The sequence below is a fragment of the Plectropomus leopardus genome, chromosome 3 (assembly GCF_026936395.1).
Source record: "Plectropomus leopardus strain MGB_pleo_1.0 chromosome 3, ASM2693639v1, whole genome shotgun sequence".
Taxonomy (NCBI): Eukaryota; Metazoa; Chordata; class Actinopteri; order Perciformes; family Serranidae; genus Plectropomus; species Plectropomus leopardus.
In genome coordinates this window covers 35058649-35079699 of record NC_142178.1, presented here as the reverse complement: position 1 = coordinate 35079699, position 21051 = coordinate 35058649, and the positions used below count along the sequence as shown (strand labels likewise).

Below are 21051 nucleotides of genomic sequence, written 5' to 3'. Positions count from 1 at the left end.
TTCAAGGCCTTTAATATTTAAATTGATATTGTGCCAAAATAGTGCATGATCTGAAATGTACCAGTTTATATCGTTTACTTGAAAAGGACAGAATACAAACACAAGAGGTGATGGTGGTGGGGCGTCAGTAAGGGCTAAAACATTTGATTGTCATAGAGTTGTGATCCATGTAATTGCAGGAGAGAAGGACGTATGAAAAGATCCTTTAAAAAGTAAGTTACGCTGTGGTCAGAAACACCTGTCCATGACTTAATTCTGCACAAGCAATCTGTTAAAGCACCTGATCAGAAAACATGTCCACAATGAACAGATGGGAACATCATCCCTCAATGATGAAGATCTCTTTTCAACCAGGAGTGAAGCGAGTGACACCAGGATGATGATGCTTTTTTTTAGAAACCTAAAATAAAGCGATGTATGCAGAAATTGTAATTTCACAAGATAAGTAAAGTAGTCCCACAACACTGGCTTTAGTATTGCTCATTACCCACAGCATTATAATGGCGGTGTGATTTTTTATGAGTAGCCGCAGAGATAAAAATACTCAGACTTTAATATTTCTGTGATCATAAAAACCTAGATTGCATGCCCTGAGAAAAAAGACAGGAAATCAAGCATGAGTGAGACAAGTAATATTATGAAATGTTATCAGTGGGAGGTTACACATCAGATCACAGTTCAGCAGAGGCGAACGCCAAGAAACGTGTGCGTGGGCAGACCGGCAGTCACGAATCAACGCGGTCTTCGTTATAGCTCTGAGTAATCTATTATGTCTACATCAAAGATCAGACTTTCTGTGGGGTCTCTGCTGTCTACTCACTTCCTTGTTTGCATATTAACACACACACACACACACACACACACACACACACACGCACAGGTATGTAGCCTATAATCTCATTCACAGGCACACAGTTTTCCTACGTATGATTAGTTGAGGTGTAATCCAGATGAGTTAACAGGTGTAAACGGATCTGTCACAACACACACACACACACACACACACACACACACACACACACACACACACACACACACACTCACACAAATTCCACACATTTCTTTGTCATATTTCGAGTTCCAAGTCCGGAAATGTTGTCATACCCATTTTATTTCTTATTTTTTTAATCCATCTATTTCACAATATCATAGAAGATCCATGAAGATGCAAATAAGGACAAGCGCAACACTGTCACAGCCTTCAACAACCAAAAGCAAGAGAGAGAGAAAGAGAATGACAGAGTGAGAAAGGGAGAGAGAGAAAGAGACAAAGAGAAGGAGAAGAAAGTGACGACGACGAAGAAGAAGAAAACATAAAAACATTTCACTATTATTTCGGGCACGAGAGCCCAGGCAGGCACTTTACAACTGGGTGACAAATCACATGAGGGGCTGATGTCTTGAGGTAATAAGTGAATTTGTATTTGAACTACAGTTCACTTTACTGCACAGTGTTGACTGAATACATGTTCAGTGATTAGTGGGAATCAAACCCTCACCCCTGACAGTGTTTCACTTTCTCTTCATATTATTTATATAATGACCATTTTGATCTTAAACTGAACTTAAAGAGATGGAGCACTGCCAAACTCTTTATTTTTATGTAAAAAGATGCAGATCATGAGCAACATAATAATCTCAGAGTCTTAAAACCAAACTGATCTCAGATTCTGGAGGACAGAACATGACAGTTTAAGGTTATATATTTTGTCCTCTACATAGTAGCTAATTAATATGGTAAGTCAAGCAGACTGGTGTCTTAGATTTAGCCAACTATTCTTACTTCAGACTTCTTTGGGCAATGAGACTTTTGTAATTATTTACAATGAATTTGAAAGGTTTTTGCGCTAATCAGAATTTTGATGGTTCGATGCCTGGTGTCTTTGGGGTAAAATACTGAAATCTAAATTGCTCCCAGTGGCTGTTCCATCAAGGAGAGAGTGCATGTGAATGGTTAACCGAGTAGCAGGTGGCACTTTGTACTGTAGCCTTGGCACCAGTGTCTGAATGTGTGTGAGTGGGTGAATGTGACAAGTAGTGCCACATAGATGTAGCACCTGGTGCTCCTCGGACTGAAACTGTAGCTACTCTGAGGCGCTCATAAGTCTTTTTTTTCAGGGTAAATACATTGTTGAAGACTGGGCTTGCTGCTCATTGGCAAATGAATGCAGAAATGTTCATGGTTGGAAAATTATGTTGATCTTCCACATCGTGGGGCCAATAGAACAAGCACACTAGAGGCTTTTGCTGGCCGAGCTAGCTACCCTGCAGTTTAACGCTCCACTCACGTAAACGGAGGTAGAGTGTTTTAATCGTGCTGCTCTTCTAGACTTTCTAAATGTTATCTGATTGGATGGATCGAATTCTGACAGTAAAACGACTGGGAGGCTGTGAATCCATATTTGGACAAGTATGTCAAACTGGTTTCAAAGCCTGGCGCTTTTACTGGCTGCTTGGTTAACACAGCATTGGATGTTTCGTAGTTTAACAAAATTTCAGATGTAAGTGGCAGACTTTATGACAGAAAGAAAATGCACCAGACTTGAACACAAATAAAAGCATCCCGAGTTTTGTTCATATAAGCTTGTTTTTTCTTTAGTTTGCACAGAGAATGAGGGTAAACATTTTTTTTGTGCTGACCCTTTGAGTCAGATGTTAAGTACAAAATGGCCAAAAGAGAATCAACCCACTTCATACACCTCCTTCACTGTCAGGTATTGTGTGAGGATCTGATTTACCAAAGAGACATCTGTGTGTTTCAGAGTGTGGAAACTTTTGAGACACCAACACTGTAATTTACACATTCTGAGTTTGTTTCTTTCGTGAGAGAAAATGTGACTTTGCTCATGCAAATACAGTTACATTCCACCTGGTTTACATTCAAGGATACAATTTCAGTGTCTAATTGGTGCTTGGATAGACATCAAGTGTTTCTTTCAGGGGTTGATCAAGAGCGCTGCTTTGTCTGAGTCACAAACTGCAACTTAACTTTGCAGGATTGTGGGGTGCGTGAGAGGCTACAGCAGGGGGAAGCAGACTGGCACAGAGCAACATTAGCAGAGATACATTACACAATATACATTTATAAGACCACTGTTTTACCAGATTATGGTATGCAATGTATAAAACTCAACAGTACACAGACAGGATCATATACAGTTAAAAATGAGCAAAATTCGTTTCCCGTTGAGTGTTGAAATAGCATCTCAGAATTCAGTTTGAGCTTTAAACACAACCAGCTAGACACAAGATGAGGACTTTGTGTCATTTTGTTGCAAAATTAAGAAACCCTTAGATATGGCATCAGTAAAGGTTCATTCCATAACTGTATTCAAACCCATCAAACCCTGAATAACCATGCATGGTTACCTGAACCGACAGAGGGTGGCACATTAAACCAGAGCCAATCTATTATGGAATATTTCCTTAAGAGTCCTGTTCATGCCAGAGGTTGATTCGCCTATGAAGCCTTCACTAAGGTGATTCTGTGACTAAACTTACTGTATCTCACTGCAGAAGTAAACACATGAGCGTGGACACCAACACTGAAAACAATACAGATACACCGCTCTCAACATCTTAATCGCTCCATCTCACATTTCAGTCCACCAGCAAGCATCCCATCCCCGACAAATATACTGGAAACCCCAATGTGATACATTGTTATACATCATTGTCTCCTAAACTGACCTATCAAACACCACAGCCACCCTTTGGCTGACCTCTCCCAGTCACCCCTCACTGTTTGGGGCTGGAGGGGTTGGTTCTCTGGGCAGCATGGCACGGGTCCAGGGACTCCTTGGTAGCGCCACCATACACATCTACGTCGTGGTCGGTCCAAGGGGCGATGTTGCCCAGCGCTGGGGAGCTGCACTCAGCAAGGGCGGCAACCTCTGCTGGCTTCAACACCCGATCCCACAGGTTGAACTGGGAAAGCTCCCCGACCAGGGCCTGGGAGGCATCAAAATGACCACCCAATGTATCCTTTGGTAGAAGAGATGGAAAAAAAACATTGATTAAATGTCAGAATGCATGAAAAGTCAAGAGACCAAGCTTTGCTGGGATCATGTACAGCAGTCATAGCTTCTTTTCGAGTGCAGAATTTTTGCCTAGGGAACAGGAACCTTTTGAGGAACTTGTTGTGTTTAAAGCACAGTGACCGGGGTCTAAATTAAGTTCTGAGAACATTATTTTATCAACCAAAAAGTCCCTGACCAGGGGGGTAGTACTTTCTGAAAGTGAAAGAGTTTTCAGGTTGAGGTTTGCTGGGAAGACCATTGTTGATTGGTCAGACAAATACAGTGCTGCTGCTTAAACTATTTCATTCATAAAACAAGGATGTACACATTAATTTGGGATCATTTTAGAATGAGGGGAGAAAATTGCTCTTTGTTTCACCACATTAAAGTAAAGTCATTTCAAAAGAGGGAAATAGAGAACGAGCTAGCACCAGTGAGCTGAGAAAGACAGCATTGTGGTGCTGTTAGAAAGTCAGTAAATGAGAGAAATGAAACATTATTTTCAGATTTTTTTTCACAGTGGTTACTTTCTAAATCACAAACAAATAACCATAACACACTCAATGGATGATTTATTGTGGAGACAAATGTTCGTAGTGGCATTTTCTTCCTCTACACTTCATTCTTTACATTCAACTTGCAGCAATACTTTTCAGCAGTAAATGTCAAAGTGAAAAAAACATAAGGTGTATTTCTTTTTAATTTGCTTTTTGGACAAATTGAACTGCAGGCTGCAGAGTGTGTTCACCCATGCAACCACCAGCAGAATTTGTCTGATCATGTTGCTTTTTTAATACGTAAGTGGACTAATTAAACTAACCTTCACAGGTCTTTGGATCACAGTGGAAATGCAGATGACCATTTTGGTTCCTGGAAAAGGTATCTCGGGAACTTTGGTTCTAAAACGGGGTCAGTTTCCACCACAAGAACTTTTTCTGGATTTTTTTCAGAAATTCAGGGTAAGAATTTGAACCTGAGTTTCAACGTGAGAAACTAGGGTTTAAAATTAGTTCCTGGTCTGTAGTACTGCCCCCAAAAAAGGGTTAGGATGGACATTTTCAAATTTTGGGCAGGGAGACTACATCCAATACTTCCCTCAACATATGTAGTGAAAACAAGGGTATCACAACAAAAAAACTAGGTCCCCCTCCATGAATTTGGCAAAAAAAAAAAACCATTTAATTCACTACAGATCAGAACATCTTGTAAATTATTATGGATTTTATGTTGTTATGGATTTTCAAATATGCTCTAATATTTCATTGGATTAGTGCAGTGTTTCCTAAACCTCCCCTTGAGTGCCATTTGTCTTGCATGTTTTAAATCTCTCCCTGCTGCAACACAGCTGAGTTAAAAGATCAACTTTTTTTCAAGCAGCTGCAGGAGTCCATAACGAGTTGATCATTTGAATCAGTGGGAGTAGTAGTGTATTTAAAGTAATATACTATCTCTGACCCTGAAAAACTACAACCCTCCTCAGGCAATAGGTGAACAGCAACAACGTGGTCATGTTTCTTGGTTATTTAGGAATAAAAAAGAAGGCTAAGCTTCATCCATGCACAGAAACATTGTGATCTGATGATTCCCTCCTCGATAAGATTAAAAATGTTTATCCCCCTTCAGAGCACTCTTTCTCAGAGGGACGTCCTGGGATTTTCCCCATAAATCTGGTCAACACATCCACACAACAGCGATTCATCATTCATCTTCAAATGAGATTAATGAAGCACTTGCTCTCTCTCCCTCTCTCTTTTTAAAAAAATCCATTAAATTATGTTGCATCATTGCAGCATCTTGCAAAATTGAACTCCCAGCTCTCTGCTTTTTATCCTTTACGTGAGGACGAGGGGCTGCAGAATGAGCTCTGGGCTGTTCTTTTGACACCAGGGAGGACGGATAATGTCAGATTTCATAATGGTTATGTAATGTGGGCGTCTTGCTAATGAGGGAGAGGAAGCCCAGTGAGAGGATCGACACCATTCGGTCTGTTCATGTGTGAAAAACTAATAGTGGTCCCTTAAAATAGCTCTCCCTTTTTTTTTTTTATCCATGTTTCATCCACCCATCCATTTATTCATCAGGGCATCCATCCACCATCCATTTGTTTATCTGTCCAATCATCGCCTATGCATCTATCCATTCATCAATCATGCATCATTCATTTATGCATCTATCTACCAATCACCAATCATCCATCAAACATTAGTCCATCCATCCACGGGTCATCCAACCACCCTCCATCCATTTATCTGTTGGACCATCACCCCCCTCATTCTGTCACCCACCCATTCTTTTACCTGTTCGTCTATCCATCCATCCATCCATCCATCCATCCATCCATCCGCCTTTTCACCCACCCATTATTTAACTTGTTCATCAGTTCACACATTATATTGCCCAACATCCATCCATCCATCCATTCATGTACCCACTTATTCTTCCGTCCATCCATCATCATCTAACCGTTCATCCATCCATTCAATATTCATGCATCTATTCAACATCCATTCGTCCACCCATCCATCCATCCATCCATCCATCCATCCATCCATCCATCCATCCCTCTGTCCGTCCGTCCCTCCATCCATCCATCAGGATATCTCACCTGTTCCTGTCCCAGTATGAGGACTCCTCCTGGTTTGATGGGATGCCAGGCAGCCAGCCCCTCTCCCCTCCCCTTCATCTTCCCTCCCTGGTAGGCCTTCCACACGCCGTCCCTCAGTGTCCAGCTGACACAGATGTGCTGCCATTCGTCCTGTGGTAGGGACAGAGGCAGCTGCGCCACCTACAGGTCGGAGAATACAGCGTTTACACCTTTCTCTATAAAGTTACTGAGTGATTTTAAGTGAGTTATCCATCAAACTTGCATTCTGATTGGATATTGGACAAGTGTGGACAGTAATCAAGGCAGAGTGAGGACACACTGATGGTTTATGGCAGCAAAACAGCGCCCTGAGGACAGTCTCAACCTTCCTTCACCACAACTGCAAACCCTTCCCCCTCTCTGGGAACTCTTGTAGTGTAAGTGTAAGCGCTATAAAAAGGTGTGCTTTAATGCAGCATATAAAACAACAGCTGCAAAATGCTTGCCTCTGTGCTGTCTCTTGTCAATAACATGTTTTCTGTGGGCCATCGTGCTAAAAATGGGAAAAAAACAAACCCGATGAACTCAACATTCAGCGACATTTAATTAAAGGTTTTTATTTTGGATGAAAAAGATCGATCAAAAGTGATATTTTCCATTTTTCGAGTTAATCACTTTTTTTCTTGTTTTGTTCCTTTCATTTTGTGGTTTTAAAATTTTAATGTGTTGTTCAAGGGCACCATCTGTTTTAGTTCTACCTTTTCTGCACAGTCGCAGGGGAATAAATGTGTTTTTTTTCCCTATGAATAAGGCTTGGAGGAGCACAGACACTCAGTGAATGCCTTAGGCTACAGTGCATCCAGAGAACCAAACCTAATATAAACTCCACATCATACTGAATCAAACAATAATTTTGGATGTTATGACATTTTCAATTGAACTATTTGTTCTCTTCATCAGTTGTACAACACTGAATGAAAAAGTTAGTCTGTCACCAGAGCAACTTGTTTTGATTGCTCGTTTTAATCAATGAATTACAACGAGCCACCACCTAGCTTGCACTGTTCTGTGGAGCAGCATAATGAGCTGATAATGATTTCCTTGGCAGCCTATTTCACTTGACTGATTATACGGAAACTACAGGGTACGAAATATTCATTCTTTTTATCAGCCGAAGCCATTCATTTACGCACATAATGTATGATTCTTTTTATTAACTTCTGGCAAGCAGAGCAAATTCAGATTTTAATCACCTGAGGTGTGGTTCAAATCCACAGTTATGAGAAACAGGGATGCACTGATAGCAATACTGATGTTTAAAATAAAAATTTGGTCAGTGGGCGATGTTTTGTTGTTGTTGTCGTTTCTTTTATTTTTGTTATCATTTATTCACCCTTTCGTGTCAGGGAAACAAAAAATCCTTCCTCATAAAAGATAAATAAAAAGAAAAAACAGAACTGGTTTGAAGTCACGCAGTCCTTCATTACTCTACCTTTGAATAAGCACCAATTCAATCATACACTTAAATAACCTTAAATTACATGAAAAACATTTTTGAAAAATAGCTGCTTCAAAAGTTTTTTTTAACTATACAAAACATCATAATTCCCACTCTAATATCTATTTAATATTGCTGTGAAAGAATCAACAAATTTCTCCTTCAAACAACTGTATTTATTTAAGTGTCCCACCAAAAAAGGGTTAGGGATCGCCTTAAGTTTCTTGTGTGCATGCTCTACGGGCCCCATGATATGTCCCACCAAAAAAGGGTTAGGGGTCGCCTTAAGTTTCTTGTGTGCATGCTCTACGGGCCCCATGATACGAAAGATCCAGGTACTTTCAAGTTGCGAGGATATAGTGTTTTTTGCTTCATGCACCACTGAGCAGCTTTCACAGGAATGAACAGGACCCGCCTCCATGCTGTGTACAGGTTTTCTTTCTATATCCATGGTTTAACCCATAGACTGTATTTAAAGATGGACAACACATCCCCACTTAGCCCCGCTATGCTTAAGTAAAGCTAAAATATTTCGCTGCTGCCATCCTGCGCTGGTGAAGTCATTCAGAGCCGGAGTCTGTGCAGTAGCAATAGTGAGGGTGTTCCTACCAAAACACCTGTCTGACCAATCACAAGCAGCACGATTGACAGATCGGCTGTCACAGCTGTCAATCATGGTGGAAAATCCCCTTTTTGTAGAACTGAATAAGCCATTAAAACCGAATTTATCATAAAAACAATCACTTGAACAAACATCAGGGTGATAAGAACTACCTTCGTGACAGGAACTGTCTTTGGGAAAAAAATTTTTTGGTGTGTACTTTGAGTTTTTAGTTTGACCATTGTCTCATTCACTAATATGGAGGGGCAGGCTTTATGGCCTATACTGCAGACAGACACCAGGGGGCAAGATTGCAAAGCTTCACTTTGTACAGTATATAAAGATGGATGACATGACAGTTACTCCAGTCTATGGTTGACCCACATGGGTTATGCTGGGATTACTATGTAGGTATGGGCCCAGAATGGGCATCTTATCTGGGGACCACTTGGGTAAACCCACCTATGTGGGCAATTGGTATGGGGCAACTATATGGAACCCATACAGGGCCCATTTTTCTGCCCATTTACTACCCACACAGGGACCACACATACAAATGTTGGCTTGGCTTATTTGCCGATAGGACGATGGCAGTCAACAGGCCGATAGCAATGTGCAGCCAATAAATTGGTGCATCCCTACTGAGAAACATGTCTAAGAACACCTGTGTACCTTGTCATTGATGAGCAGCTCCACCGGGTTGTGGACTCCCTGTAGCAGCACCAGCTCGTTGGGCTGACCTGGGACGGAGTAAGAGAAGGGGGTCCCAATGCCTCCTTCTTTGGCCTTCAGCCACACGCAGGCAGTGAAGGCGTACATCTCTGTGATCTCTTTTCTCACCAGGCCATACATGTAGTTGGTCCGCATGGGGAAGGAGAGGACGAAGCCATCAGGGAACGACGGCTCCGTCAGCGCTTTGGAGATGACGGAGATGAAGAGAAACAGTCATACAGAGTCAGATAAGGGAGACAGAGAGAGAAAATCTTGGGAGGACGATGCCTTAATGGCCAATTTATTTAAAGACACTGGTATTGCTCTTCCCACTTGTTCCTGCCACTTTGTGCACTCTCACACACACATACACACACACACACACACACAACGGTGGCTGACAAGAGCTGCAGCGACACAGTTAATGATCCGCCTCTCTAACACTCGAGGCCACACTGCAGCTCTTGAGGCAGAGAAGATGTAGAAGCAGTCGGAGAGGCTGGGAGAATGACAGAGCTAAAAAGAGAATAGAGAAGTGCTTTTTCGTTCCTTTTTAACCTTCCTCTTTGCACCTTGTGAACTCTCAATCTCTCATCCAGACTTCTACTTCTCGTATTCTCAGACATCTCTGTCTGCTTTTTTACGTCTCTTCTTACTTTCTATATAACTACCAAAGAAAAACTGAGCTTCCAGTTACAGTGATTGTTCCCAGGAGAGGAAATTTCTCAGAATACAGCCGATAAAACTCTTCAAAACCAACCTGACATGCTCAAACTGCATAACTGCCAACCGAATTCCTATGATAAAGAAGATTTAACTCTTCAGAACCTGGATCGACAACAGTTGTGTTTCCCTATGTTCAGGCACTTTTCACAAACTACGGGACCTGAGACAATTGGTTTGATTTATTTTAAAGAGATTTGAAAAAAAGGTAGTGAGCAACTTGGCAAGAAATGTCCAGAAAAATGAAAAAAAAAAAAAAGAAATTAAAGGTTGACAAGAAAATGACTTGAAAATGAGCAGTGGGCAGATTATTAGATATTATCTAAAAAATAAAATAGGAAAAAGTGTCCAGAAACTATACGTATCATTCTTACAATTATATATATAAAATGTCCATTTCCTGTTAACCATTTGAAACCTAAGCAAACTGGCTTGATTTCTTTCAAAAAACATGACAAGAAGAAATGACCAAAAAAAGGTAAAAAAAAAAAAAAAAAAAGTGGTTGGAATGCTAATAAGAATTTTGTAACATAATTTTGAATACAGTATGTAATTATGATAATTAGAAATACAGTTTTTCCATAGCTTTCTTTTCTTTTTTTCCTTAGATATTTTCCCATTTTTCAAAAATAATTCTCTAAATCTACACAATTCTAGATAAGCTGCTCATCACCCCTTTCCCCCATGTTTTTGAAAGAAATAAAAGGGTTCGAAGTTTTAAATACTTGTGAAAGGCGTCTGGGAGCAGCACAAGAAAAGTGATGTTGCTTTAGGTTTCAAAGGGTTAAGTTACTCTTCCATTGCCTTCTTCCAACTTTTTTGACAGAATCCAGGCCAATTTGTTCAGGTTTAAAAGGGTTAAAGGTTACAAGCTAAAGCAGAAAGGTAATTTCTTTTTCATTTCATGTACTTATTGCTGTATTACATTTGCATTTTCAGCTCCAAGCTCTATTTGACATTTCCCAACCTTCAGCACTCATTAATCATCATATTTAATCTACAGCTTATTCACTACTCCTGCGATGACCCAGTTCACCCACAGTGCTCATTAAAGTTTCATTTTATCCTCCTCTTGGCATGCCCTTCTGTGCGTCAGCTCGCGGCTGTTTGCCCCCCCCCCCACCTCTTGTGCATCACTTCATCCATACATCCGTCATTTATTAAGCCACCTCCCTGTGTCTTTACTCACTGTGTTCCAGCTCAGTAACACGGTGGTTGACGTTGTCGATGCCCTGGTTGATCTTCTGGTGTTGGCCCTGCGTCTCCTTCCTCATGGCCTGGCGCTCCTTCTCCAGCAGCTTGATCTTCCTCTCCAGCTCCCCCTCCAGGTCCTCCACCCTCCAGGTGCCCTTTCCACGCCCAGGGGAGGCCTTGGATGGGGGCTTGGGGGCAGGGGAAGCAGGGGAGGCGGGGCGACGACCACCAGGGGAAGCTGCGGCAGGTGGGGCGGAAGCACTGCCGGTGGGTGGAGATGGAGCTTTACCGGTGTTACCAGTCGGAGTGCTGCTGCCGCTGTTACTGCTGCTGCTGCTGCTTGTACCCACAGACGTGTCCGTGAGGTTCAAGGCAGCAGGGCCGATCTCCGCCTGCAAGAGAGGGAGAAAGAAAAGAAGCAAAGGAGACATTTGAAATGATTAAAAACTAACAGAGAGATCATAAAAGAAATCCTGTGGCGAGAAGAAAGCAACTAATGTGTTGCCAGGGCCAGTTATTGTTATATGTGAATATATGGCTAAGTATTCATGGACAAGTCTCTGTAGGAGTAGAGATGCAGATCGTTTTTTCAATGCTTGTGTTGCGGCTCTATTGTTTGTCTGGCTGTCAGTTGGTCCGCCCACCACTTTAGTCCAGACTGAAACTTCTCAACAATAACTGAAAGGACTGCAGTGAAATTATTTGCAGGCATTCATGATCATCACAGGCTTTGACTTTGACTTTGATGATTCCCTGACGTTTCCTTTAGCACCAGCAGGTTGGCATTTTTGTTTTTTAGTGAAATATTTCAGCCCATTCTCATTCCAAACTAGTAAAATACTGCTGTATGGTCAATGATTTCAGCGTCACACACCAACGCACAAAGGCAGCTTTCACAGAGGGATGACACGCCTCTGGACAGGGTCAAGCTAAACTCAGTCGGACAGCATCTTTTGCAACAGCGTGATACGCCACTGAATGGCATTAATTTGAAATGCTGCTTAACGACGCAATATATGGGGGAGGAAGGTCCCAACAGAGCCGGCAGGAGGGGTGGTAGATGGGTCCAATAAACCCTGGACTTTCACTGCTGTTTGCTCTCTGTATGAACATTGAGACAAACCATGATTTTTTTTTCTAAACCTAACCACATGCTTCTGTTGCACAAGAAAATAAACATAAATATGAGATGTTTTACCAACGTTGTGTGTTTATTTTAAAAAATGATGTATGCATCTAACAAGCAGAAACTGTACATTCCCTGTGAAAACGGAAGTGTATTTTCAAAAGACACACTGCATTTAATGTGCATGAATTGACACGCCATCTCGGAGCAACAACACCTGCAAGAGGATACCTAGCCCGTCATACGTAGACGTGAACAGTACTAACTAAGAGGCAATATTAGACAAGTTGGGACGAAAATGTGTTTAATATTTCAACAACTATTAGGTAAGTAAAACAGGTGGCGATCCCCTGACTTTACATCTAGTGCAAACAACAGGTCAAAATTCATTCATTTAATTTGTCCAATAATTTGTTTTATAACTAAATACCTGCAATTGCATTTTTGTTAAGTGCAAATTTGCATTCTTGACTAACAAAAGGAACAGCGTAAAGATTAAACCTTCCAAACATTAACATGTTATCATTGTGCATGCTAGCATGTTAATGTTAGCTGAAAGAAACAGCTGATTTTTGTAGCAGTAGCAGTAACTGTTTAGCCCTGTCACCAGAAGAAAATGTGTGCATTGTACATTTCTGCAAAGCGGGGAAATGTTACATTTGTTTGTTTCATATGAATCACATCAACATTTCTAAAGTGATGTAGAATGTGGGCTAACGTGACCACTGTTTGATACCAAAAAACAACTAAATCAATTGTTTTTTTAGCTAGTTAATTTTATGTTTCCAGTTGTTTTTTGAAGCACCCACAAGGTATTTTTCAGCAACCTGTTGCTGTTTTTCCAGCGAGTATAGTGCCATGAAAAGCTTTTTTTAAAAAAAATTCAAACTGAGACTTTGCTTGTCTCCTGCCAGTAGCTCTTGTCCCCTAAAGGCAAGGATTTTAGGCCAAAACATTTTTTCATCTAACCAACTGTGTTTCTTTTTTACTCATTTTTTTCTAGCAGTTTGCTGTAGCTGTTGTACAGAGACATTATTGTTATATTAAATGTGATATTCACTAGAATATTCAGTAGAGTGAGTAATCATGAATTCTCTTCATTTTTCCTCTAATCAAATTGATATTTTCTTATAAGATTAAGATATTCATGACTAGTTAGAAGGCCACACAATGTACAAAACGTATCTTCCTTTAATTACTTGAAATATATATTTACTCTATTTTTATTTCCTGTTCAGTTACCTTGGGAACTAAAATTGGGACGTGCATTTTCTATGCACGAAGAAGCACACGTGCTCTTTTCCTGTCATTTCAAGCTCTGAGATTCACTTTTATAATTTTACTAATGAGGTGCTCTAGATCAAAAGTGCAGCTTTATAATGAAATATATCCACTGGACTTAAGTATGCTTGCTTCATTGCTTTCTAGAGATTAAAAGAAAAGCTACACATGGACGTCTTAGGCTCAGCCTTACTAAGCATTGGATGACCAGATGTCCAATGATTAGATTGATATTGTTGGTTGGAAAGACTGGAATTGTCCTGACTGATTATTGTTGGGCGGAGTTGCGGTCAATATATCCATTTGAGGCATGATGAAGGCCTAGAATTACATATTAGATTATTGAGGTGGTGTTTAAGTGGACTATTACAATAAATAATAGAATATAATTGTGAGTGCTCACTCTGCACTCAACATGTTATTTGGCTAAATAAACAAAAACGTACAATTCAGACCTGGAGGTGGAGAAGTTAAATTATCAAGCCAGTTTTATTACCTTATGACAACTTAAATTTAGTTTTGAATCAATTAACACATACATTTGAGTTTCAATTTCACACAAGTTGCTGTAATTATCAACATTATTTTGTCAACACAGCTCATCAAAAATGATGCTTATAACTTAAAAGGTTTATCTAAATCATTTGAATTGAATCATTGAATCATTTGAAAATTTTAATGTTTATCCTGCAACCATGCATTTAATTAGGCGGTGGGGATTGGTGCCCTGAATTACTTTTGAGAGTGTCAAATGTAACTTTATTTACTTGCAAAAAAATAAGTGTTTATTCAGTTTTTTATTTTTACTTTTTTTCCATATTTTTTATTATTATGTCTCTTTTTCCCCTGATAGTGTCTTTATTTTCTTTATCAGTAGATTTGCTAAGGCCTATTGTAATGTCATTGGGGTGCCGCCAGGGGTGGGGTGGAGGTGGGGTGGTATTGCTGTGTATTACTGTGTTTGTAGTTTATTTTTCCATGCTTTTTTTTTTTTTTAAGTTGATAACAAAAAAATATACATACTTTTTAGGGTGTACTTATTTGTGAATTAAGTGGATCTTTGTTTCTAGCTTGTTACACGTCAAAGGACTTTAAGAAATCTTACATAAAGGAGATAAAAAAGAGTCTAGTTGTGTCTTTGCAGCAGCATAAATAGAAACATTTTACTATTCATGTTAGTCATAGTGGTTTTAAACAAAGATGAAACTTCAGACGAGGGAGTAAAATGACATCGCGGCAGCACATTGAGAGGTGTTGTATTGATGATAATCGGATCCCGGGAATAGCCGCATTAGTATTCATAGCAGAAGTTGAAAAAATAAGGTGTTGGTGAAGCGGCAGTAAAGAGAGAGATGCTGCTATTAGTGAGACGGCTGCAAGAGCGATATATAATATCAAGAGAGTTGCTGAGCAGGGCTGGACCTGGACACCCAGGATATAAATTCATACTGACGGAGACAACCTTGTAACTGACTATGCTTGGAGGGGGCTGGCAGTGATGCAGCAGTGCGCGCGTGTGTGTGGTTATAATGTCTCAATCTCAGCGCACACACAAGCTGAGACTCCCCCTCCACCACCACCACCACCTCCACCCTCTTTCCTGTCCAGCCAGCTTCATCTTTTATTTATGTCTCTATCCTGCTGTCGGATGCGGAGGTAGAGGGTAGAGGCGTCTGACACGAAGGGGAGGGGTGGGTGGGCGAGTAGCAGAGGGGCGTGAGGGCCAGCAGGTGGAAAGATTTCCCTTGGGGGTCCTGGGGAGTGTTCGCAAGACATGAGGAACGCCTGTCACGAGTTGCTTGTCAGTGGAGAGGTGAGGTGAAGATAAAAGAGGGAGAGAAGGATGAAGAAGGGGAGGCAGGGAGTCAGGGAGAGATCAGGGCACCTAAGATGATGAACATCGACCGCACAGGCCTTCAAAGCATCTCGTTATTTTTCTTTATAGCAATGCTGTGGCACTTTTCTAATCTGGATCATTCAATTTTTAAATTCTGAGAGGATTATTTCTCTTTTTTTCACCAGAGAGGTCTTAAATTGCACCTCACACTCTGGCAATGGGACAACTGGCTACTTAACCCTTTGAAACCTGGAGCAACGTCACTTTTCTTGCTTTCAGACGCCTTTCACATGTTTAAACCTTTGAACCCTGAGCATATTGGTGCGATTTATTTCAAAACAGGCAATAAGCAGCTTGGTTAAGAAATGTTCTGCAAATTAAAAGAAGAGAGTAGATTTTTAAAATTAGCTTTTAAAAAGCTGTGTGTGTGTGTGTGGGGGGTATATTATTATTTATCAAAATTACATATTAAAATTATGTTACAAAATTATTATATATTTTTTAACACTTTTTCCAGGGAGTGATTTTCACTAATTTCTAGGTCATTTTCTTGCACCTTTTTACTCTTATTTTTTTCAAGTGATTTCTTCTTTCATGCTTAATTTTCCATGTTTTTGAAAGAAATTAAGCCAATTTACTCAGGTTTCAAGGGGTTCATGGACCATACAAAGGCCTAGTTTTGCAAGTTTTTTTTCAATTTAGGGATACAAATGTCCAGGAAAAAAAAGAAAAAAAAATAGGTGAAAACTATATTTATAATGATAAAAATTACATGTAAAAAATATGTTACAACAGTATTCAATTCTTTTTAACATTTTTTCCCAGGTAATTGCCTTGATTTTTGTTGTTGTTGTTGTTGTAGTTTGCTTGCTTTGGATATTTTGTTTATTTGTTTTGTTTTGTTTGTTTGTTTGTTTTTAACCAATTTTCGGGTCATTATCTTGTACCTTTTATTAATTTCTTGCTATTTTGGGGTCATTTCTTCTGTAATTGCTCATTGCCTTCTTCCCATGATTTGAAAGACATCAAGCCAGTTAGCTCGGGATTCAAATGGATTATTATTATCTCTTATATTACAAAATTATTGGAACTTTTTATGTTCTTTTTCTTGGTAATTTCCTTACTTTGTTTGTTTGTTTGTGTTAGCTTTTTTTTTCCTAATTTCCTTGATTGTTTTAAATTTTCATGTATTTATTTACTAATTTTCAGGTAATTTTCTTGTGCCTTTTTAATTATTATTATTTTGTAATTTCTGGCTATTTTGGGGTCATTTCCTCTTTCATCCTCAATGTGTTTTTCCCATGTTTTTGAAAGATTAAGCACATTTGCTCAGGGTTCAATGGATTAATGGACCATACATAGGCCTAATTTCATCACTGGACAACAATGATTCACTTGGCTAATTCGTTTTGGTCTCAGCCCAAATCTCCTGCTGTCAAACAAAACTCCGACAGGAGGCTACACAGCGAGAACAACAGGTTTTGCCAAACTTTGGCCAAAATTTTTACCTCCAGTTTCTCGATACGGTCCTTCAGGTCCATGATGGCCCTGGCCAGCTCCTCCACAGCCCGCGCCGTCTGCAGCTGTGCCGCGGCCGAAGAACTCACATCGTCCCCGGCCATGATGCGTCGGTTGCCGCTCCAGACCCCGATGCTCCGCTCCGGGACGTTCCTCTCGTCCTCCAGGCCACTCTCACACTCGCTCAGCTTCCCCGTGAGCTCTCGGATGGTCCTCTGGTCCATGAGGATCTGGTCGTTTTGCTGTAGGACCGTCTGCCGGAGCTCCTCCGCGGTGGTCCGGAGGTAAGTCCAGTCTTCATCCCCGGCTGCGTACAGCGGGTCGTCCGCCTGCTGCTGCTGCTGCTGCTGCTGCTGCTCCCGCTGCTGTTCCCCTCGCCTCTGCCGCACATCTTTAGTCTTGCACTCCCCCACCGGTACAGGTGTGCAGATCAACCGGCTGAAGCTGAACTGTTTCGCGGAGCCACCTCCGGTCTCCTCCCCGAGGTTGAGCTCGTTCAGAGTCGGGACCTCCAGGCCGATCCCACCGAGCCCGTTCTCCCCGTCGTAGGACTCGGCGCCGTGCAGAGCTCCCAGAGGCCCGGCGTGCGCCACCGACCCGGGCTCCAGAGGCTCCAGAAGAGGCTCCGATGTTAAGGTGCCGTTGTCGCTGAGAGGCGCGGCGCGTTTCCGGGGGTAAACACTGGCGATGATGCAGATGACCGCGCCGAGGAAGGCCAGGGTGCCCGCTCCCACCAGCACCACCACGAACTTCATTATGACTGTGGAAATCGATGCTAAGGGTTAGAGAAACAGAAAAACATGACCTTTTTCTTCTCGCACAGAGAACACTTCATCACCCCAACACGATCAAACTCAGGCTCAGATTAACTACCAGCGCTGGTTTTTGTTGTAAAAATGTGGCACTTACGCACAGAAGACGTTCTCCAGACGCGCTGCTGCTGATTTCCTCCTCGGTCCCTGGTTTTCCTCTGTGTGTAATATTGATGGCACCGCGCTGTCTGGACCAGAGATGCTCCCTCTCCGCCTTGGTGTTGCTAAGCTGCTCCTCTCCTCCGTGCGTTACCATGGGGACGAAGGGGAGAGGAGGAGCGAGGCTGTGGGCATGCGTCAGTCAGAGCAGAGGTGAACCTCCAGCAACAGCGTGAACAAACAAGGCGGTGATGGATCGATGCGTGCGCAACGTGTGTGTGTGTGTGTGTGTGTGTGTGTGTGTGTGTGTGTGTGGTTGAAAAGAGTCAAAAAAAGGAAGAAAGAACAGAGAAGGTTAGTGAAAAGGGACAGTTTATGTAAGTGTACTGCATGTTTGCATTTTTTTAATTGTAGACCCCTTTTTTAACCCATTGAAACATGGGCAGAAAGCAATAAGCAACTTAAGAAATGGTCCATAAATTAGCAAGACATTAGTAAATAAATAAATAATGTTTCTTTAAAAAGTTACAAGAAAATGACCTGAAAATAAGCACAAAAATGAAATGTTAAAAACATAAACAACAACAAAAACCACCCTTTAGTCCTAAAAAGAATATGTATATATATACTTTTTCTGTAAAGTAATTCTAAATATAGAATTATAAAAATTATAAACACAGTTATCTGGACATTTTTCCCTAATTTTTGATAATGATATACTAAATACAATGATACATGATCTCCATTAGCCAATTTTCAGGTAATTTCCTTGTCACTTATTCCTTTTTTTAAAAAAATTGTGGGACATTTCTTGTTAAGTTGCTCACTATCCCTGTCTCCCATGTTTTAAGAAATCGAACCGTTTTTTGTTTTTTTTTCGTGTTTCAGAGATTTAAATGCTCGTGAAGGTGTCTGAATGCAACACACGTAAACTGATGTTCATCAAGGTGTTAAAGCATTAAATATCAGCCTCTATCAAACGGTTGAGATGGCTGTTCATGATAATGTTAAAACAGAAAGAAAAAAAAATCAAAATTCCAAACCTGGTACTGTTATAATATTTGTAATATTTTAGTATATCAGCATATATCAATTCTGGACAATGGAATTAGTCATTTTATTATTATTATTATTATTATTATTATTATTATTATTATTATTATTATTATTATTATTATTATTATTATTATTATTATTATTATTATTATTATTATTATTATTACCTCACATCTGCACTCTTACATGCACAATGCACGCCCTGGAATTGAAATAGTCTTACCTTGTTGCTGCCTGCAGGAGTGACAATTAAAATAAAAGGTAAAAGAATGAGGATACTGAATACAGAAGAAAAATAAAGACAAACACTGAAAGCTGGGACCTTATAAACGCGTTATGACTGAGTAGGAGGAAGAACATGCTTTTCCCAAGAGGCAGCGCAGACTAAAACTCGCCACTGACGCCAACAGAAATGACCCTTACACAATGTCCTTTCGGCCTTGTTCAACAAACATTCTCACTCCAAAGCTTTTCTTCACAGGGTGGATGAACCACTTTTAGAAAGTTTACTCTTGATTTTAGTCCAAATTTAATAGAAACACACAATGCAGGACGGATCTGCGCTTGGTACGATCGTTCAGCGTGCCCATGATCGGCCTCCTGCCAGTCAGGGAGGTGAATCTGCTAATGAGCACAACATTAAAGGAAAACTTCAGACACTTTAAAGATGAATCTGGGATATCTAACTGATTCCAGGAGTTGCTTTTGTGATGAAATGCCAAAATTCACTTTGTTTATGGGCACATTTTCCACCGACTTTCATACTTTGTGCATTTCCCATAATGCATTTCAAAAACTTTAAGTGGAAACTTTAAAGCATTGTCTTTCTAATCAATTCAATCACCAGAATAAATTTTGGTATTGTACATTTCTATACAAACCACAAGTATATTGCATTTGTACGTTTCATAGCAGACTTGAAATTTCACATTTCTTCGTTTTTCAAATTTTAAATGTTATAGTGAAAATACCTCAGTTTACATGAGGTTATACTTGGGCACAGACACCATTTGGTTAGGGTTTGGAAAATATTTTTTGCCTTAAAATATCATGGCTGGAAATGTCCCAGACTCTCATTTAAAAATACAATCTTTTGCCACCACAGACACAACTGGAAATGTCCTAAACATTTGTCAAAAATTCCCACTTTTGTCTCTATAAACATGGCTGGAAATGTGCCAAACTCTCATTAAAAATAATCGCTTCTGTCGCTACAAACAGGACTGGAAACATCCTCAACTTTTGTTAAAAATGCCCGCTTTAGTTGCTACAGACATGGCTGGAAACGTCCTGAACTCTTTGAAAATACCAACTTTTGTTGCTACAAACAGCTGTAAATTTCCCAAATTTTGTCTAAAAAATTGGTTTCATTGCTACAACATAACTAGAAATGTCTTGATCTCTTCTTTAAAAAACCCTGATTTTGTTGCTACAAAACAGAAGAAAATGTCCTGAAGTCTAGTCAAAAAATACCCACTACGGAGGGAATAGGCTGGATGGAAATGTCCTGAACTTTCATAAAAATTAACACTTTTGTTACTACAAACACAGTTGGAAATGTCTTGAACTTTTGTTTAAAAAAAAAAAAAAACATGCTTTCGTCGCGACACATTGCTGGAAATGTCCTGAACTTTCTTTAGAATAATAACTGCTTTTGTTGTTACAAATATAACTGAAAATGTTCCAAACTCTAGTTTAAGTATAGCTGGAAATGTACTAAACTCTGTCTGTTGCAGATTTCATATCAATTCATCAGAGAATTGAGATATTTTAGCTTTTGACCAAAGTCACGGCCCACCCAACTGACATTGCCATCCTTAGAGCTAGACTGCCAGCGGGGCCAAAAGGTAAGTGTGAAGCACAGAGTGATTTGTGAGTGCATTGAATTTTAGTCTATTGAGGACTGATGCAGCAGAAATAAGTACCTCTGCCTCTTATCTGATTCACTTCTCATACTTTTGATTGCTGTATTTCAAGGCAAGTCTATAGGGA

At 40.3% G+C, this 21051-nt stretch overlaps 1 protein-coding gene across 2 annotated transcripts; it reads right to left on the bottom strand.

Annotated features, from left to right (window-relative positions):
• Positions 1–1093: 1093 nt before the first annotated feature.
• Positions 1094–20297, bottom strand: nptxrb (neuronal pentraxin receptor b). Of its 2 annotated transcripts, none has more exons than XM_088074433.1 (7): positions 19283–20297; positions 18002–18188; positions 17083–17852; positions 11326–11722; positions 9375–9616; positions 6625–6804; positions 1094–3984 (listed from the first exon to the last, which is right to left on the bottom strand). In XM_088074433.1, the coding sequence occupies exons 3-7, from the start codon at positions 17845–17847 to the stop codon at positions 3739–3741; spliced, it is 1830 nt and encodes a 609-aa protein (XP_087930559.1). In that variant the 5' UTR covers positions 17848–17852; positions 18002–18188; positions 19283–20297; the 3' UTR covers positions 1094–3738. The 2 variants fall into 2 exon arrangements, with proteins under 2 accessions (XP_087930559.1, XP_087930555.1); XM_088074429.1 differs by having other exon boundaries at positions 17083–17867; positions 19283–20296.
• Positions 20298–21051: the final 754 nt, after the last annotated feature.